The 14946-nt window shown below is 51.7% G+C and overlaps 1 protein-coding gene across 2 annotated transcripts; it reads left to right on the top strand.

The window, feature by feature from the left end:
- Positions 1 to 113: 113 nt before the first annotated feature.
- Positions 114 to 14641, top strand: LOC129514555 (putative ribosome-binding factor A, mitochondrial). Of its 2 annotated transcripts, none has more exons than XM_055333235.1 (7): positions 114 to 314; positions 3035 to 3077; positions 3827 to 4003; positions 4510 to 4622; positions 7358 to 7442; positions 12551 to 12624; positions 13877 to 14641. In XM_055333235.1, the coding sequence occupies exons 1-7, from the start codon at positions 154 to 156 to the stop codon at positions 14217 to 14219; spliced, it is 996 nt and encodes a 331-aa protein (XP_055189210.1). In that variant the 5' UTR covers positions 114 to 153; the 3' UTR covers positions 14220 to 14641. The 2 variants fall into 2 exon arrangements, with proteins under 2 accessions (XP_055189210.1, XP_055189211.1); XM_055333236.1 differs by lacking the exon at positions 114 to 314 and adding an exon at positions 1408 to 2761 and having other exon boundaries at positions 3820 to 4003.
- The last annotated feature ends 305 nt before the right edge of the window (positions 14642 to 14946 follow it).

Here is a 14946-nt window from a genome sequence, read left to right as displayed (position 1 = left end):
GCCCGAGGGCGCGCCCCGCCCCGCCCCGCCCCGCCCCGCCCCGCCCCAGGTTGCCGCTCGCCGCCGCCTGCGCCTCTGCTCGCGCGCTTCCGCCCGGGCCAGGCCCCGCCCCCCCGCGCCGTCCGCCCGCGCCGCCGCCGCTCCCCCGCCGCCATGTGGGCCGCAACGGCGCGTCCGTGGGGCCTTCCCCGGGGGCTCCTGGCGCCGCCCTGGGGCCCGCGCGCGGCTCTCCTTCCGGGTGGCGCCCGAGGCCTGCGGGGCTCGCCGGTCCCCTGCGGCAAGAACCTGCTCAAGAAATTCGCCTCGAAAACTAGGTGATGCGCAGCCGGTCCGCGCGGGGCGCCGGGAAGGGGGTCCAGGGGCGGGCCCGCGCGTCGGGCGTGAGTCCGCGGGGGCGCGGGGGCTCTGCGGGCCCGGCCAGCCGCTCTCGGGCACCCGCTCCCGGTGACCCGCCGCCCGCCGGGGCCTGGTGAGCGGTGCCGCCCTCGCTCGCCGCTTCCGGGGCTCGCCCCCCCCCCCCCCCGCTGAACGCTGCGGGGGGTCTCCCCTCCCCCTCCCCATCCCCTCCCCTCCCCCATCCTCTCCCCTCCCCCATCCCCTCCCCCATCCCCATCCCCCTCCCCATCCCCTCCCCTCCCCCATCCTCTCCCCATCCCCTCCCCCATTCCCCCTCCCCCTCCTCGGTGTATTTCCCTGCATCATCTCCTCGGCGCCCCGGTGACACCGCGTGGAGTCCGTGGCCGCAGCCCGCGCCGGGACACAGGATCGTGGCCCCTCACCAGGGTGCAGTGGGCGCGTCCGAGGGCAGATCCGGGAGCCTCCCTGTCCCGGTGCCGTCCTCGCGGCCTCAGCGCTGGTCCCAGAGGGGACAGCGAGATGCGGTGCTTCTCTGACTGAAGGTCCTCCTGTGACGGGCCCAGCTCTGGGGTGGACTCGCTCCAGACCTCCGCGCAGCCGGGGCGGAGCAGAGGTCCTGCGGGGATCCGTATCCACGCCTCGGTGCCTGGTTCCTGCGTCCACAGCTTTGTTGTTCCTTTTTTATTTGAATTCAGTTTGCCCACATAGGGTGTCACACCTCGTGCGCATCCCATCACGTGCCCTCTTCATGGCCCTCCCCCAGCCACCCTGCCCCCCAGGTATCCCAGTCCCCCCATCACCCCATTCCGCGGTTCCCCATCACCCCGTGCCCCCTTGCCCTGATCACCCACACCCCACCACCCTGTCCCCCAGCCCCCCTGTCCCCTGGTCCCCTGGTCCCCCTGTCCCATCACCCCATCCCCTGGTTCCTCCACCACCCTGTCCCCAGTCACCCCATCCCCCCACCCCCAGGTACCTCATCCTCCCTCCCCCCTCCCCCCTCCCCCTCTCCTCCAGGAACGCACAGCACAGTGTGTTTCCTGGAGTCATGGTTTGTTTTTCTTTCTATTTTTTCCTTCGTTTCGATTTAAAATCCTTTTTCTGCCCCTGGATCCCATGCAGGGACCACGTTACATTCATCATCTCTTCAGGCTCCTCTTGCCCAGCGGTTTCACAGACTTTCTGATGGTCTTGATGGCTAGATGTTTTCTAATGCTCCTCTGCTGGGATGTGTGGGACTCTTGTTCTTCCCGTGGTTATGCTGGCATTATGGGTGCTTGGGGAAGGGCCATGTCCATCTGTGTACACGGTGCACACTGCCAGTGTGGTTTGTCACCTTTGGCCTGATGACTGAATGAAGTCACATGTGTCGGGTTTACCGCTGGCAAGTTACCCACACCCACTCCATCCCATCCTCTTTAGGGACTTCCCTTGCTCTTGAATGTTTGCAGTTCTGTGTGAGAGGCAAATAACCTCGTCCTACACTGACTAAAGATCAGTGTGGTCTTACAGGTGTTAACCTAATATAACTTTATCTCGCTCAGATTGTTTTAGCTTTGACCCTTGTGAGCTCTTTTTTTTTTTTTTGTTTTTGTTTTTTTTTTTTTTGTTAAAGATCTTATTTATTTATTTATTCATGAGAGATACAGAGAAAGGCAGAGACACAGGCAGAGGGAGAAGCAGGCCCCACGCAAGGATCCCGATGCGGGACTCAATCCTGGGTCTCCAGGATCACGACCTGGGCTGAAGGCAATGCCAAACTGCTGAGCCACCGGGGCTGCCCTCCCATGAGCTCTTTATTTAGCTCCTATCTCTCTTTGATGTACTTGTTGTTATGGGATTTTGTGGTGGCTTTTAAGTTTAAGAACTTTTTTCAAGCTTTATTTATTTGAGAGAGAAAACAGGAGCAGAAGGAGGGGCAGAGGGAGAAGCAGGTTCCCATCCCAGGACCCTGAGGTCATGACCTGAGCCAAAGGCAGCCACTTAACCGACTGAGCCACCCAGGTGCCCCTAAAAAACATGTTTTTGTTTTTGTTTTAGCACTTCTTCCTCAGGCTGGAGTCAGCCACTTCTCCTGGAAGCTCTGTTATTGCAGGACACCATCAGAGATGATGCCCTGAGACCCGGGGTGTCTGTCCCTTAGGCCTTTCAGCTGACAAAGCAGAAAATAGGTTTCCGTTAACCCCTGCATGCACATATTCTGTACTTGAGCACTGCAGGGATCCTTGAGTCCATACTGATGTCCAGCTCCAGTCCATCTCCACACGGCTCGTCCAGCTAGCATTCCTTGCTTATCTGTAATCTGCTGCTGAAGCGGTGAGGCCTGCCTCCCCCACCACCACCCAGTTTCCCGGTCCCGTCCAGCACGTGCATGGACCCGGGTATGGTGCTTGCGTGCAGTTTGGTAGGCATTCTTTTAAGATTCTCTTTCTGCACCTTCGGGATTGGAAGTAGACCTTAAGGAAACATTAGGAGGTTGAATTAAAACTGTCTTTTATCTCCCCTGCAACCTGTGTTGTTGATCAGAATTCTAAATTTCTTCACTCCCTGGTAACACCATCCCTGTGCCCAGGTTTGGCTCCCTAGGAAGGATTGTGCTATTGCTCTATTGAGTTGCTGTGTGATTTCATTTTCTTTCATTTGCTGTCAGCATCATAGATCTATTTTCTCTCCACAGAAAGAAGTTTTGGTATGAAGGCCCTTCGTTGGGTTCTCACTTGGTAAGTGTAGAGCAGCATCGAGAGCTGCTTTACCCTCTGGGCAGGAGTCATGGCAGTCCTTCCATTTCCACGTTCGAGCAACACAAGGTCTGCAGGGGCAGGACTGGACACACTGGGGTGTGAGTTGTCACTAGTTAAAGTAGTTGTCACTACTTAAAGATTTTATTTTAGAGGGAGAGTGAGTGAGCGAGCAGGGGGAGGGGCAGAGGGAGAGAGAATCCCATGCAGACTCCCCGCTGAGCACAAGCCTGACTGGGGCTCCATCCCACGACCCCGAGACCATGACCTGAGCTGAAACCAAGAGTTGGACACTCCACCACCCAAGCCCCCAGGCGCCCCTTGACTTAAAAATAAATTATTGTGAAGGTTTCTGGAATGTCTGTGTTATCAAACACTAGTGTCAGAATGTCCATCTGGTCTTTAGCGCGCGCGCGTGTGTGTGTGTGTGTGAGAGAGAGAGAGAGAGAGAGAGACATGTATACACGTGAATAAACTGAAATTTTACGTCATGAGTGGTTCTTGTTAGAGAAAGTACATTGTTAACAACCACTGAATTGTTTAAGAGGGAGAACTTTATGGTACGTGGGATTGTTTCAACGAGATTTCTGGATGGAAAAGCATCTACCAACACACTTGTTGTGGGGGGAGGATAGGTGAAACCTCAAGGATCTTGGTCTGTGAGTTGTGTCTTAGTGAAAGCTGAAGTGGCTCAGTCACATTGGCTTTTTTCTTGGTACTTCTGCATGGAGACGTACAAGCCGTCCCGGTTGGACTTCCTAACGAAGACTACTGCAAAGAAACCCAGGAGGGACGACCATGTGCGCCTGCGGGCACTGAACGGCCTCCTCTACAAAGCACTGATGGACCTGCTGTGCACCCCTGAAGTGAGCCAAGAGATCTGCGACCTGGACGTGCAGCTCTCCAAGGTAGGGTCGGGGCCAGAGTGGGAAGAACAGGGTGAGGCCGGCAGGCAGTGTCCTTTGACACCGCAGCCCAGTGTGAGGGAAGGGCCCACGTCTGTCACAAAGCCTCTGGGTTCAGAAGCCACGTGAAGCGTGACCATTTAAGTAGTAAAGATGGGGTATGTGTGTGGCATGCGGTGTGCAGGTGCCCAGTGGGCTTGTGGGATGGATGCACCTACATCTCTGTTGCCCTAGAGTGAGTTGAGCCAGGGGGATGTGAGGAGGGCTAGAGGTGGCAGGTTGGGCATTTTGGCACGCACCATGGGATTGGGGTCAGGGATGTTGAGGGTTCGGATTTGGAACCCAGCTCCATCTCCTATGAGAGGGTGGCAGGAGATGGTGGCCTGTGGCGGGGGTGGGGGGCTGCTGACCAGCTAGAGCTCCTGAGCTCTTGTTGGTCTCCTGGTGTTGTCTGCGTGCGAGAAAGCCCCGGAGGCTGATGCTGACCGGAGTCTGGGGCTGGGCCCCAGGTCTCTCTGACTGCAGACTTCTCAGCCTGCCGTGTGTACTGGAAGACCACAGTCTCCGCCAAGCAGAGCGCACACACAGAGGCTGTCCTGCGGGGGAGTGCTGCCCACATGAGGTGACAGTGCCGTGCTCTCTGCCTACTTGCTTTTGCGTGTACCATGAATCTCCCACTTGCTGCATCAAGTATTTTTGCTTTTAAGGAAAATCTTGGAAGCACATTCTTAAATTTCAAAATGTGATTTATGGTTTCCTGCAAGACCTGATCTAGAGCAGTGGTTCTCAGAGTGCGGTCCTAGACTTCTGGGGACTCCTGACGCCCAGATGCCCCCGTGCTCTTTGAGTGTCATGCCACAGGCTTACAGGAGAACTCAGTGCTATTTTATTTAGGATTTATTTAGGATTATCCTTGAATAAACCTTTTATTTGGGATTATCCTTGAATAAGTGGAAGTTGCTAATTTTATTAAATCCAGTGCTTCTGTGGGGTGGGGAGTGAGCGTAAACTAACCTGTGCTGGTGTGGGATGGTGGTCTCGGGAAGGTGTGCAGTTGAGCGTGAGCAGAGGCAGTCGCTCACTGGAGAGAACCAGTCAACTAGTGTGGTTTTCCAGATTCAGGAGTTTGACATTTTTCTCTAAAATGAGCAAAGTGAACCTGCCACTCTGAGGGAGAACAGTGAACTCTACTTGTTGCCAGTGTAAAATTCAAGCTTTCTTTTTTTAAAGATTTATTTGTTTATTGGGGGGGGGGGGCAGAGGAAGAAGCAGACTCTGCTGAGCAGGGAGCCCAAGGTGGCTTGACCTCAACCTTGAGATCATGACCTGAGCCAAAATCAGGAGTCGGACCTTAACCAACTGAGCCACACAGATGCCCCAAAATTCAAACTTTCAAATGAAAATTGACTTTAGAAAACTTATGTCTACCACCGTGAGTTGGATAGTGTTCCGACACTTAGACTCTGGTAACGCTAATAAGTGCAGTGTTGTGTAGTATGTGCCACCCTCTGAAAATCTGGGTAGGCTGGGGAATCCGTGTTTTCTAAACGAGTTGTCCTTGAGGCCACAGAATCACGAATAGGGAAAGAACAGTGCCCGTTTTCAGGTTCCACGGCGCAGCTAACTAAGCCATTGTTGGTTGACCTGTGGAGTACTCCTCTTCCAGTTAGGGGTCACTGTGAGACCGGATTTTCTTGTATTTCAGCCAAAATAACAGAACAACTTGAGTATAGATGGAGAGATGAGAATCCAGGGAAGCTAGGCACTGAAGAAATTTGTAACTGTGTAAACAACACCACCCTTCTTAATTTTTTTGAAAGTAGTTATATTTCATTAAAAATATCCATGTGAGCATTTAGAGGGTTTGTTATTTGAAATGAATTAACATATTTTTCAAATTCTTGTTTTTAATTTATAGCATGGTAGATATGGACAAGACACAACCCACGTTAACAAAAGCTCCTTGCATCCTCAGTGATTTTTAACAGTATAAGGACCGAACATTTTGAGAACTGTGGAGCTGGGTGATAGTGAAGGAGTTACTCCAGGGGCGCCTGGGTAACTCAGTGGGTGAAGCCTCTGCCTTCAGCTCAGGTCACCATCCCGCGGTCCTGGGCTCCCTGCTCAGTGGGGAGTCTGCTTCTCCCTCTTCCCCTCCCTCTGCTCATGCTCTCTTTCTCTTTCAAATAAATAAATAAAATCTTAAAAAAAGAGAGAAGTTAGTCCGTTTCCTCCCCAGTCCGAGGAAATGCAGAAACCTAACCCACCAGCACTCTCAGAATGGGGTTCTCTCCTCTCTCTCTCCCTTCCCTGCTCTGTCACTCTCACCAATCCCTCTTCCCTCTCACCAATCCCTCATCCATCTCCACCACGTTTTGGAGATGGGGATGAGTCCTGTGAGGAGCTAATGTTTGCATGTCCCATACCGTCTGCTTCAGTTCTCCTGACATCCGTCCCCGGAGGCCCTAGGAGTCTCTTAAATTGTGTATCAAAGAGTGTTCAGTTTATTCTATTTTTTTCTTGTTAACAGAAACGAGAAAAAGATTTCCAATAAATGTTGGCAATAGCAGTATTGTTTTCCTTTTGTTTTTCTTTAAAGATTTTATTTATTTATTCATGAGAGACACACACAGAGAGAGAGGCAGAGACACAGGCAGAGGAAGAAGCAGGCTCCATGTAGGGAGCCCAACACGGGACTCCATCCCTGGTCTCCAGGATCAGGCCCTGGGCTGAAGGCGGCGCTAAACTGCTGAGCCACCCGGGCTGCCCGCAGTATTGTTTTCTGATTAATTTTTAGGTAATCAGGAAATCCAGCTAAACAGACTATCCCTTTCCTAGCTCCTGCGCTCATCCTGCTCACCTGAGGTTTAGTGTGGAGGCTTTCTTGTACCTGTGTGTCACTGTGCAGAGAGGCTGTCCCAGCAGTGTCTTCCCTGGAGGCTAATGCAGCTGATTTCACCTCAATGTGCATGCTGGAGCCACTGCAGATGATGACGTATGTGTGGCTCTGGGTGCTTGAGGACCTCCATGCACGTCTGTGGCCTTGCTGCCAGTGAATGTCTGCTGAGTGGAGGAATGGGGTCGGGGCAGGCTCTTCGTGCCCAGACCTCGCAGCCCATGGCCACCACCATGCCCAGGAGGCTCTGAGCTAAGACCAGGTTATTCATAAGGATCTCAAGAGTTTTATTTAGGCAATTAGAAATAGTCGTGATAATGGGCAGTTGGCTAAGGATGAGTTTCCTGCACTGACATCCTTGTGTTTGTGTAAGGTGATGAGCAAATCTCATGTTTTATCTCTCCTTGAGATGATTGTATATTCTTGTTTCTGCAACTGTCACGTACAATGTCTCTCTCCAGGCACCTTCTGATGGCCCAACAGATCCTAAGGAACGTGCCGCCAATAGTGTTCATTCAGGACAGAGGCAGTTTGGCTCTGGCGGAGGTACGGCTTTAAATAACTCACTTCTCTGACAGGAGCTTACTACAGGGGTAAGATCTTACATGTAATCTTCACATATTCGAATGCTGATGTGTGTAGTTAAAAGAAATAATCCTTTGATCAGTTCATGTGGGAAGTGAGGCTCCCAGGCACCCGTCCTAGCCAGATTCCCTAGAGGTAACCACTTTTTCTGGCTCTTTAAAAAAATGTTTACCATTAAATCTCTAGCTAGGAAACCAAATCTTGGTTTCTCAGCTTACAAACTGTCTTCCTCTTCGGATTCAACCTAAGTTACATTACACTAAAGGTTACGTCCTGTTAATTGTAAGTTAATTATAAAGGTTACAAATTGTAAGTTTATATATATTTTTCTGTGTCGTAGTTACTTGATGGTTATTAAGGTGTGTTATGCTTTTCTTTTTTTTAGGAAACAGGTTTTGCTTTCATTGGCTAGATAGAAAAATATGCAACATTTATGCAATAATTAATTAGGAAACTAGCTTTTGCTATGACACAAAGTAAATAAGGCCATTTTAAATCTTGTTTGAAAACATTGCATGCTTTTCTGCCATGGAAAAAGCTTATTAGCGACACCTAATAAACCGCTGGGTGGCTCAGCAATTGGGTGTCTGCCTTTGGCTCAGGGTGTAATCCCTAGATTGGGGATTGGGTCCCCACGGGGAGCCTGCTTTGCCCTCTGCCATTGTCTCTCATGAGTAAATAAATAGAATAAAAAAAAAAAAGGAAAAAGCTTATTAAAGCAGACTTAATTATTAGTAACAACATTGTTTGAAATAAAATACAGAGTGCTCTTTCAGGTTATTGAACAAAGACACTGCTCATGCACTAGTAAGCAGTCCAAGTTCAGGTCAGAGGATCTTTTGATTAGTGAGTTTAATGAATTTTATTTAGTGAGCTTATAGCTTCAGTTTTCAGTGCACAGAAGGCTCTTCACTCTATGCTTTTTTAATTAAGTCAGTTTCAGTTCAGTTCTCAAAAACCAAGGGTAGATAAAAAACTGACTTCCTCATAGGTCAGGGATAATGCCAATGTATAACTTGCACATTTTGTTTTATTTATTTATTTTTTAATATTTTATGTAAATTTAGTTTGTCAACATATAGTATAACAGTGCTCATCTCGTCATGTATATTACACTTTAAAAAGTTTAGAAAAACACCTAGTCGGTAGCATTTATGGTATTATTATAGTTAGGGAGCTGTTGGTCACCACAGGACTAGATAGTATTTTTTTCTTTACTTTTGCTTCTTTATTTCTTTTCTTTTATTTTTAAGATTTTGTTAATTTATTCGTGAGAGAGGCACAGAGAGAGGCAGAGACACAGGCAGAGGGAGAAGCAGGCTCCATGCAGGGAGCCCGATGTGGGACTCAATCCTGGGACCCCAGGATCACAACCCGAACCAAAGGCCAACGCTCAACTGCTGAGCCACCTAGATGCCCCATTTTTATTTATTTTAAATGTTTATTTATTTGTTTGAGAGAAAGTGCAGGTGCATGTGAGCGGGGGTGGGGGGGTGGGGGCAGAGGGGCAGAGGGAGAGAGAATCTCCAGCAGACCCCCTGCCCCAGGGCTCAATCCCATGATCCGGAGGTCATGACCAAGCTATACCAGGAGTCAGATGCTCAGGCACCCCAGGACTAGATAGTACGTAATCCACAGAGGAAAACAAATCTAAATAGACATTTTCAGTTTTTGTTGGTGGTTATTCAAGCAATACTGAAAACATATGAATAATAACCTTGATGGATACGTGATTTTTGTGGCTAGAAAGGGAAACAAAGGGGTAGAGTGAGCAGCACCACTTAATTTAGAGCATCAAGTATAATTTAGGCTATGGAGTGTGCTGGGAAGATGCATGGAGGAACTCACCCACACACAGTGGGTCGAGCTGGTAGGAGGATGTATCACTGCACTGTGGGAGAGCCCTCTACTCACATTACACCATGACTTGTCCCTCTAGGGGGCAGGAGGTCCTATCTGGCCTGTGGCCCCCTTTTTAGAAGAAGTCATTGGAGGAGGGAAGTGCAGGCAGTGCTCAGAGCATCGCAGGCAGGTGTGTCTGCAGAGATCCTGCTGCTGGGTGTTTGCTGTGGAGGCCACTTGGGCCTGTCCAGCCTGTGTCCTCCCACGTCCTTCCTGGGCTTCTGCTTGCCTCCTTGTTCTTAGGTTTCTGTGTCCCTGTAGCTGGGAGCAAGCAGAGGCTGAACCAGAGGGGGATCTGGGGCAGGTGATTCGCGGAGGGCACGGCTGTGACCTGTTGCTCTTCCTAAGTCCCGGCAGTGTTTTTTGAAGTAGGGGCTAAAGCCAGCCAGTAGTACAGCAGTTTGGACAGACACACGCATGTGAAATTGAGGATTACGGATGAAACTGAGTCTCTGCCTGTCAGCTTATTTTTGTATTTCTGTATCTTGTGTTGGTTGTGTCACGTTGAAAAATTGTTGATAAAAGCAGTGATAGCGGCCGGCAGTGCTTTCAACACCTTGCTTTGCATTCCTAGAATCATCTCCATGACTCTGAGCATTTGAAAGAAGAGCAGTAATGAGCTCTGCCCAAACTGAACCCCCAGTAGCTTTTTTTTTTTTTAATTTTTTTTTTTTTAATTTTTATTTATTTATGATAGTCACACAGAATGAGAGAGAGAGAGAGAGGCAGAGACACAGACAGAGGGAGAAGCAGGCTCCATGCACCGGGAGCCCGACGTGGGACTCGATCCCGGGTCTCCAGGATCGCGCCCTGGGCCAAAGGCAGGCGCTAAACCGCTGCGCCACCCAGGGATCCCCCCCCAGTAGCTTTTAGCCATGTTGGTGTCCATGCCTGTAAACACGCAGCGGAGCTCAGGGAAACAACCGTGGAAACCAGAGAGATGCCAGTGTGCACACTCCCCTGAGAGGTTTCCATTAGAGTCCTGGCCACAGCCAGTGTGCCAGAATCCCACTGTGGGAACCTCCTGTGCGGGGGGCTGAGCAGCACCCCCTGCGTACTCTTCACCCTGTGTCCTGCCACCCAAAGTTCCCGTGGCAGGGGCTGTGGAAACGAGAGTGTGCAGTAGGGACGTGCATGGAGTGCTGGCGGCACGGCTTCCTGTGTCAGCTGAGAACAGTGGACATGCGCCCCTCACCGCTCAGCTGACATGGAGCTGAGGAAAGGCCATGTTCCTGTGACTCTGTTTATAAGTCAGACAGTGTGACAGACCTTTGCTGATGGAAGTCACAGTGGCAGCTGTCTCTGAGGAAGGCAGAGGGTGGGAGGGACGTGAAAGGGCTTCTGGGGTTCATTACCTCGACGTCGGGATGGCTGTTGGTGCAGTGCATCTGTGACATGTCCCCGAGCTGCACACTTGATTTGTGCACATCTCCCGTGTGTTACATTTCAATCAAAGAGTTTTTAAAATACTGATTTTTTTCATGATTGTAAAGGAGAAAATGTAAACTTTCAAAGAAAATACATCAACTATGGTACCAGTGTTGTGATTTATTACACATTTGTCTGTCCCCTGGCTGACCATCAGGCGAGTTCACCTAAGCACATGGGCTGCTTGCTCTCCATAGTCAGGCCTGAGTCCTCCCAGACAGTGGGGTCCGAGCAGCCCCGCCTCTCACTCAGAGGTCAGCTTAGAGCCGCTGCCATCCCTGTGTGGGTTCTCTGGGCTCAGAGTTGGCCGGGAGTTACCTTGCAGCCTTCTATGTGTGTCAGGGTTTGGTTGCATTTACATCGCGTTCTTGGTTAGGGCTTCACAGATGAGCCTCTGAGGCCTGGGCTGCGGGCAGTGCCCTCTGTCCTCACCCTCCTCCCACCAGCTCCAAAGTAGTTTCCCCAGGTTAGAATTCAGGAGTTTCACATGAATACAAGCAGACACCTGGCTGCTTATGCCTGGCACAGATTTTGAGGTTCACCTTGTTTCATGTGTAGGTGGTTCCTTCTTGCTGAATGACCCGATTATCCTCCCATGGATGTTAGTTTCTGTTTCTGATTTTTGGCTACTCTGAGTAAAGCTGCTCTCAATGGCAGTGCACACATCTTTGCGTGAGTGTGTTCCTTTTATTTCTTGCAGGTCAACATGTAGGAGTGGCCAGTAGGTGTTCTAGTTCTTGGGAAACTGCTGGTCAGAGTTACCAGGCTGTGTGACCATCTGCTCCCACCTGATGCTGGAGGCCCTGCTGCATGTGCTGAGGCCGTTCTGGTGGTGCACTGTGGTGACTAATTCTGCTGAGCATCTTCCCAAGCACGTGTTGGCCGTTCTTGTGAAGTCTGTTCAAGTCTTATGCCGATTCTTACAAGGTTTGCTGAGAGTGGGGTGTGTGAATGGTCATGTGTCCAGCACAGGCCCCCTTGGCAGGTACAAGCGGATGTGTTCTCTGAGCTCACTCGGGAGATGTCCACTCAGTGCTTGTTTTGTGGCATCATCAGTCCTGTTTTCTGGGGACTGACTTTTCTCCTGGTTCTTCTGTTTTTACACTGGTGGTTTTTACTGGCGTGCCGTTGGTTTGTGGTGATGCTTTGTGTTGCTGTGCGATGGCAGGCCACCAGCCTGGGCTGTCTTGGGCTTGCCCTGCAGCAGGGTAGGGTCTCAGGAGCATGTCCTGGGCCCGCCAGTGGGTGGGTAAAGGTGTGAGCCGTGCTCGGTGTCCACAGAGAGGCTCTGGTGGGACCCTCACAGAGGAGAACCCTCGTGCCTAGGTTATTAGGCTCCTCAGCCAACATGGAGCTGGATTTGTGTGCTGGACCCGACGTGACTTTATCGCTATGCCAGGAGGCTTTCTTTTCCCAAATAAAAATTCTGTGGCAAAATTGAAGTATTTTACACACATCATTAGGACTTACTTATGTAAACTAACATTTACTGGGTTTTTTCGTAAGTTTGCCTGACGTTTACAAGTTTCAGGCATAGTTTTAAAAAATCATCTGTTATCAGAGAAAATGTGATTGTAAGTAGCAGGTTTGAAAGCACAGACTGGCAGACAGTGTCACTCCTGGATGGTGTCAGCAGAGGGACTATTTAAGCTGGTACGGTGAGGTTCACCGTGAGCCAGGCTCTGATGCCCGTGGTAGATAGGTGTGGCTTGCTGAATTACCCTGTCCATGCTCTTCAGGTTGACCGGTTACTGGCCAGTGCTGATTTTGGAGCCCCGGACAAGAAAGAAGACTCTGTGCAAGACGATGTCAGGTATATGAGGACCTGATTTTTATTCTCTTTTTTTAAAAATATTTTATTTATTTATTCTTGAGAGACACAGAGAGAGAAAGAGGCAGGGACACAGGCAGAGGGAGAAGCAGGCTCCATGCAGGGATCCCGACGTGGGACTCGATCCCAGGACTCCAGGATCATGCCTTGGGCTAGAGGCGGCGCTAAACCCCTGAGCCACCTGATTTTGATTCTTTGGGCAGATGTACAGATGTGGAGTTGCTGGTTGCTGTGGCGGTGGCATCGTCTTGCACCCTCTGCGGCTGTGTGGGTCCTGCCCTGGGGCCCAGACCTGCAGCAGCCTGTGGCGGGTCCCACGGCCAGCCCTGCAGCGGTTCCTAGCACCTCCACAAGGCAGTTAGGAGGGCCTCCATGGCCCCCGCAGAAGTGCTGGGGCCCATGGCTCCTCAAGGGGGGCAAATGTCTCTCCCCACCCTCTTCATCCGCACTGCAGTTTTCTTGAATGCGTACTATACCCTGTTCTGGCATGAGGGTACTTCCATGAACAGAACAGATGAGCCTTTGGAGCTCGCATTTTGCTGGGAGAGGCCAGTGGGGAGCAAAGGGTGCCACAGGTGACTATAGACACCCTTTCTGGTTGGCGGTTTGGGAGGCGGATGGGTGGGGGTGGTGTTGTGGTTTCCAGTTGGACAGGCTCTGTGTGAGAAAGAGATTGGGGCCTCGAGGGTACTTGTGGAGGGGCTGCATTCCAGTGGGGAGGAGCTCCAGCAGGTGCTCAGACCGGTGCATTAATGTCGTGGGTACAGTTGTGGGGCCATGGTCACCAGCCCGAGGGCTGTGGAGCTGGAGCCCCAGGCAGTGGGGAGCCCAGCCCAGGGGTGTGAGAGCCTCAGAGCTGAGCAGGAAAGGGTTAGAGGCCAGACTTGGGTTTTGGAAGTGTTGTACCAGGTTTGCTCTTCCCTTTGGTTTCCCAGGTAACCCGAGGGCTAGATCTGAAAGGCCCCCGAAATTCTGTTTCACTGGCTGGCCTAGCACATGGCCATGTTTGGGAAAATAGATGGAAACATGAGAAGGGCTATGTCGGGCTGTGCTGCCCCACGTAGCAGTTGTGGGCTGGGGTGGGGTGGGGGTGCTAGTACCAAAGCCCCTTCCCAGTGTTGTCTTCCCAGCTTCCCCTAGACTTGGAGCAGCGCACAGGCACATGGAGGTGGGGCTGGGGAGTGCTGTCCTGCGGCTTCGCTTGAGCTTCACCTGACGCTTTTTCTCCCTCCAGGAGTCCCAGGGCCCTGGACGCTCCTACACAGCAAGTCACTCTGGCCTCCACTACGTGCTCAAGTCTGTGCGGCATTGATCATGAGGCGCTCAACAAACAAATCATGGAGTACAAGAAGCAGAGAGGGCAAGGCTGTAGGACTGTGAGCCCTGAGGTGTCGCAGCTGACAGCTGGTCTGGCATCACAGACAAGAGCAGGAAAGGTGGTGGCTGTGCCCTGCGCAGACGGTGACCTCTCCCCCAGGAACCACCTGTCGGGGGCGGGGAGCACTAAGCCCCACCCTGACCTCAGTGGGGCTTGGGGTGTGGACAGCAGCTCCGAGGAACAGAGCAGGGGGCGGTGAGGGACCAAGGCAGGAAGGGTGGAGGTGACCAAGTGGCGGGGAGGGGGTGAGGTTCCGGCTCTGCCAGCAGAACCACGGGCTCCACATGTACTGCACAGCCTGGCAGCGGGTGGACTCATAGCTCTAGCTTGGGTTAGACGCCTGTGGAAATTCTTTAGGTGGATGGCACCAGTCGGCCCACTTAGAGGCTCATGGGGCACTTGCACACCATCTAGAACATGCACAGCTGCCTGCTGCATTGTTCCCAGTTAGGAAGGCAGAGTGTCGCCATGTTTGCACGTTTCAGCTCATGCCCGAAAAGCCGTCCTCAGGGTCTCCATAAGAACGGCCCTGAGTCTGCTTTTCCCCAGGGCAGGATGGCCGTGGTGTGCCTTGTCGGACGAGTACCGTTGGAAGGAAGTATAATAAATCTTTAAGTCTGACCTCGAGAAATGTCGTTCTGGGCATGGGGCTCCTCCCTTTCCCAAATATCATCAGTGTCAAGATGCTGAAAACAGCATCAGCGGAGTATACGTGATCACACGTGCACCAGTGAGACACAGCAAGGAAGCTTGTGACATGGCCTTTGGGGGAGCACAGCTTCCACATGTGTGAACAGTCAGCTCTGCGGTGCTGGTATGCCCCCCGTGCACCTGCCAGCGTAGCCCCTGTGGAAGGGGCACCTCCAGGATGCGGGAGACTGCCGTAGGAGCTCCAAGCATGTTGTTGTCTGGGGGCACGTGTGTGG

The sequence above is a fragment of the Nyctereutes procyonoides genome, unplaced genomic scaffold (genome assembly GCF_905146905.1).
Source record: "Nyctereutes procyonoides isolate TBG_1078 unplaced genomic scaffold, NYPRO_anot_genome, whole genome shotgun sequence".
NCBI lineage: Eukaryota > Metazoa > Chordata > Mammalia > Carnivora > Canidae > Nyctereutes > Nyctereutes procyonoides.
Note: the sequence above shows the minus strand (reverse complement) of the source record. Positions and strands in the feature narration are given on the sequence as shown.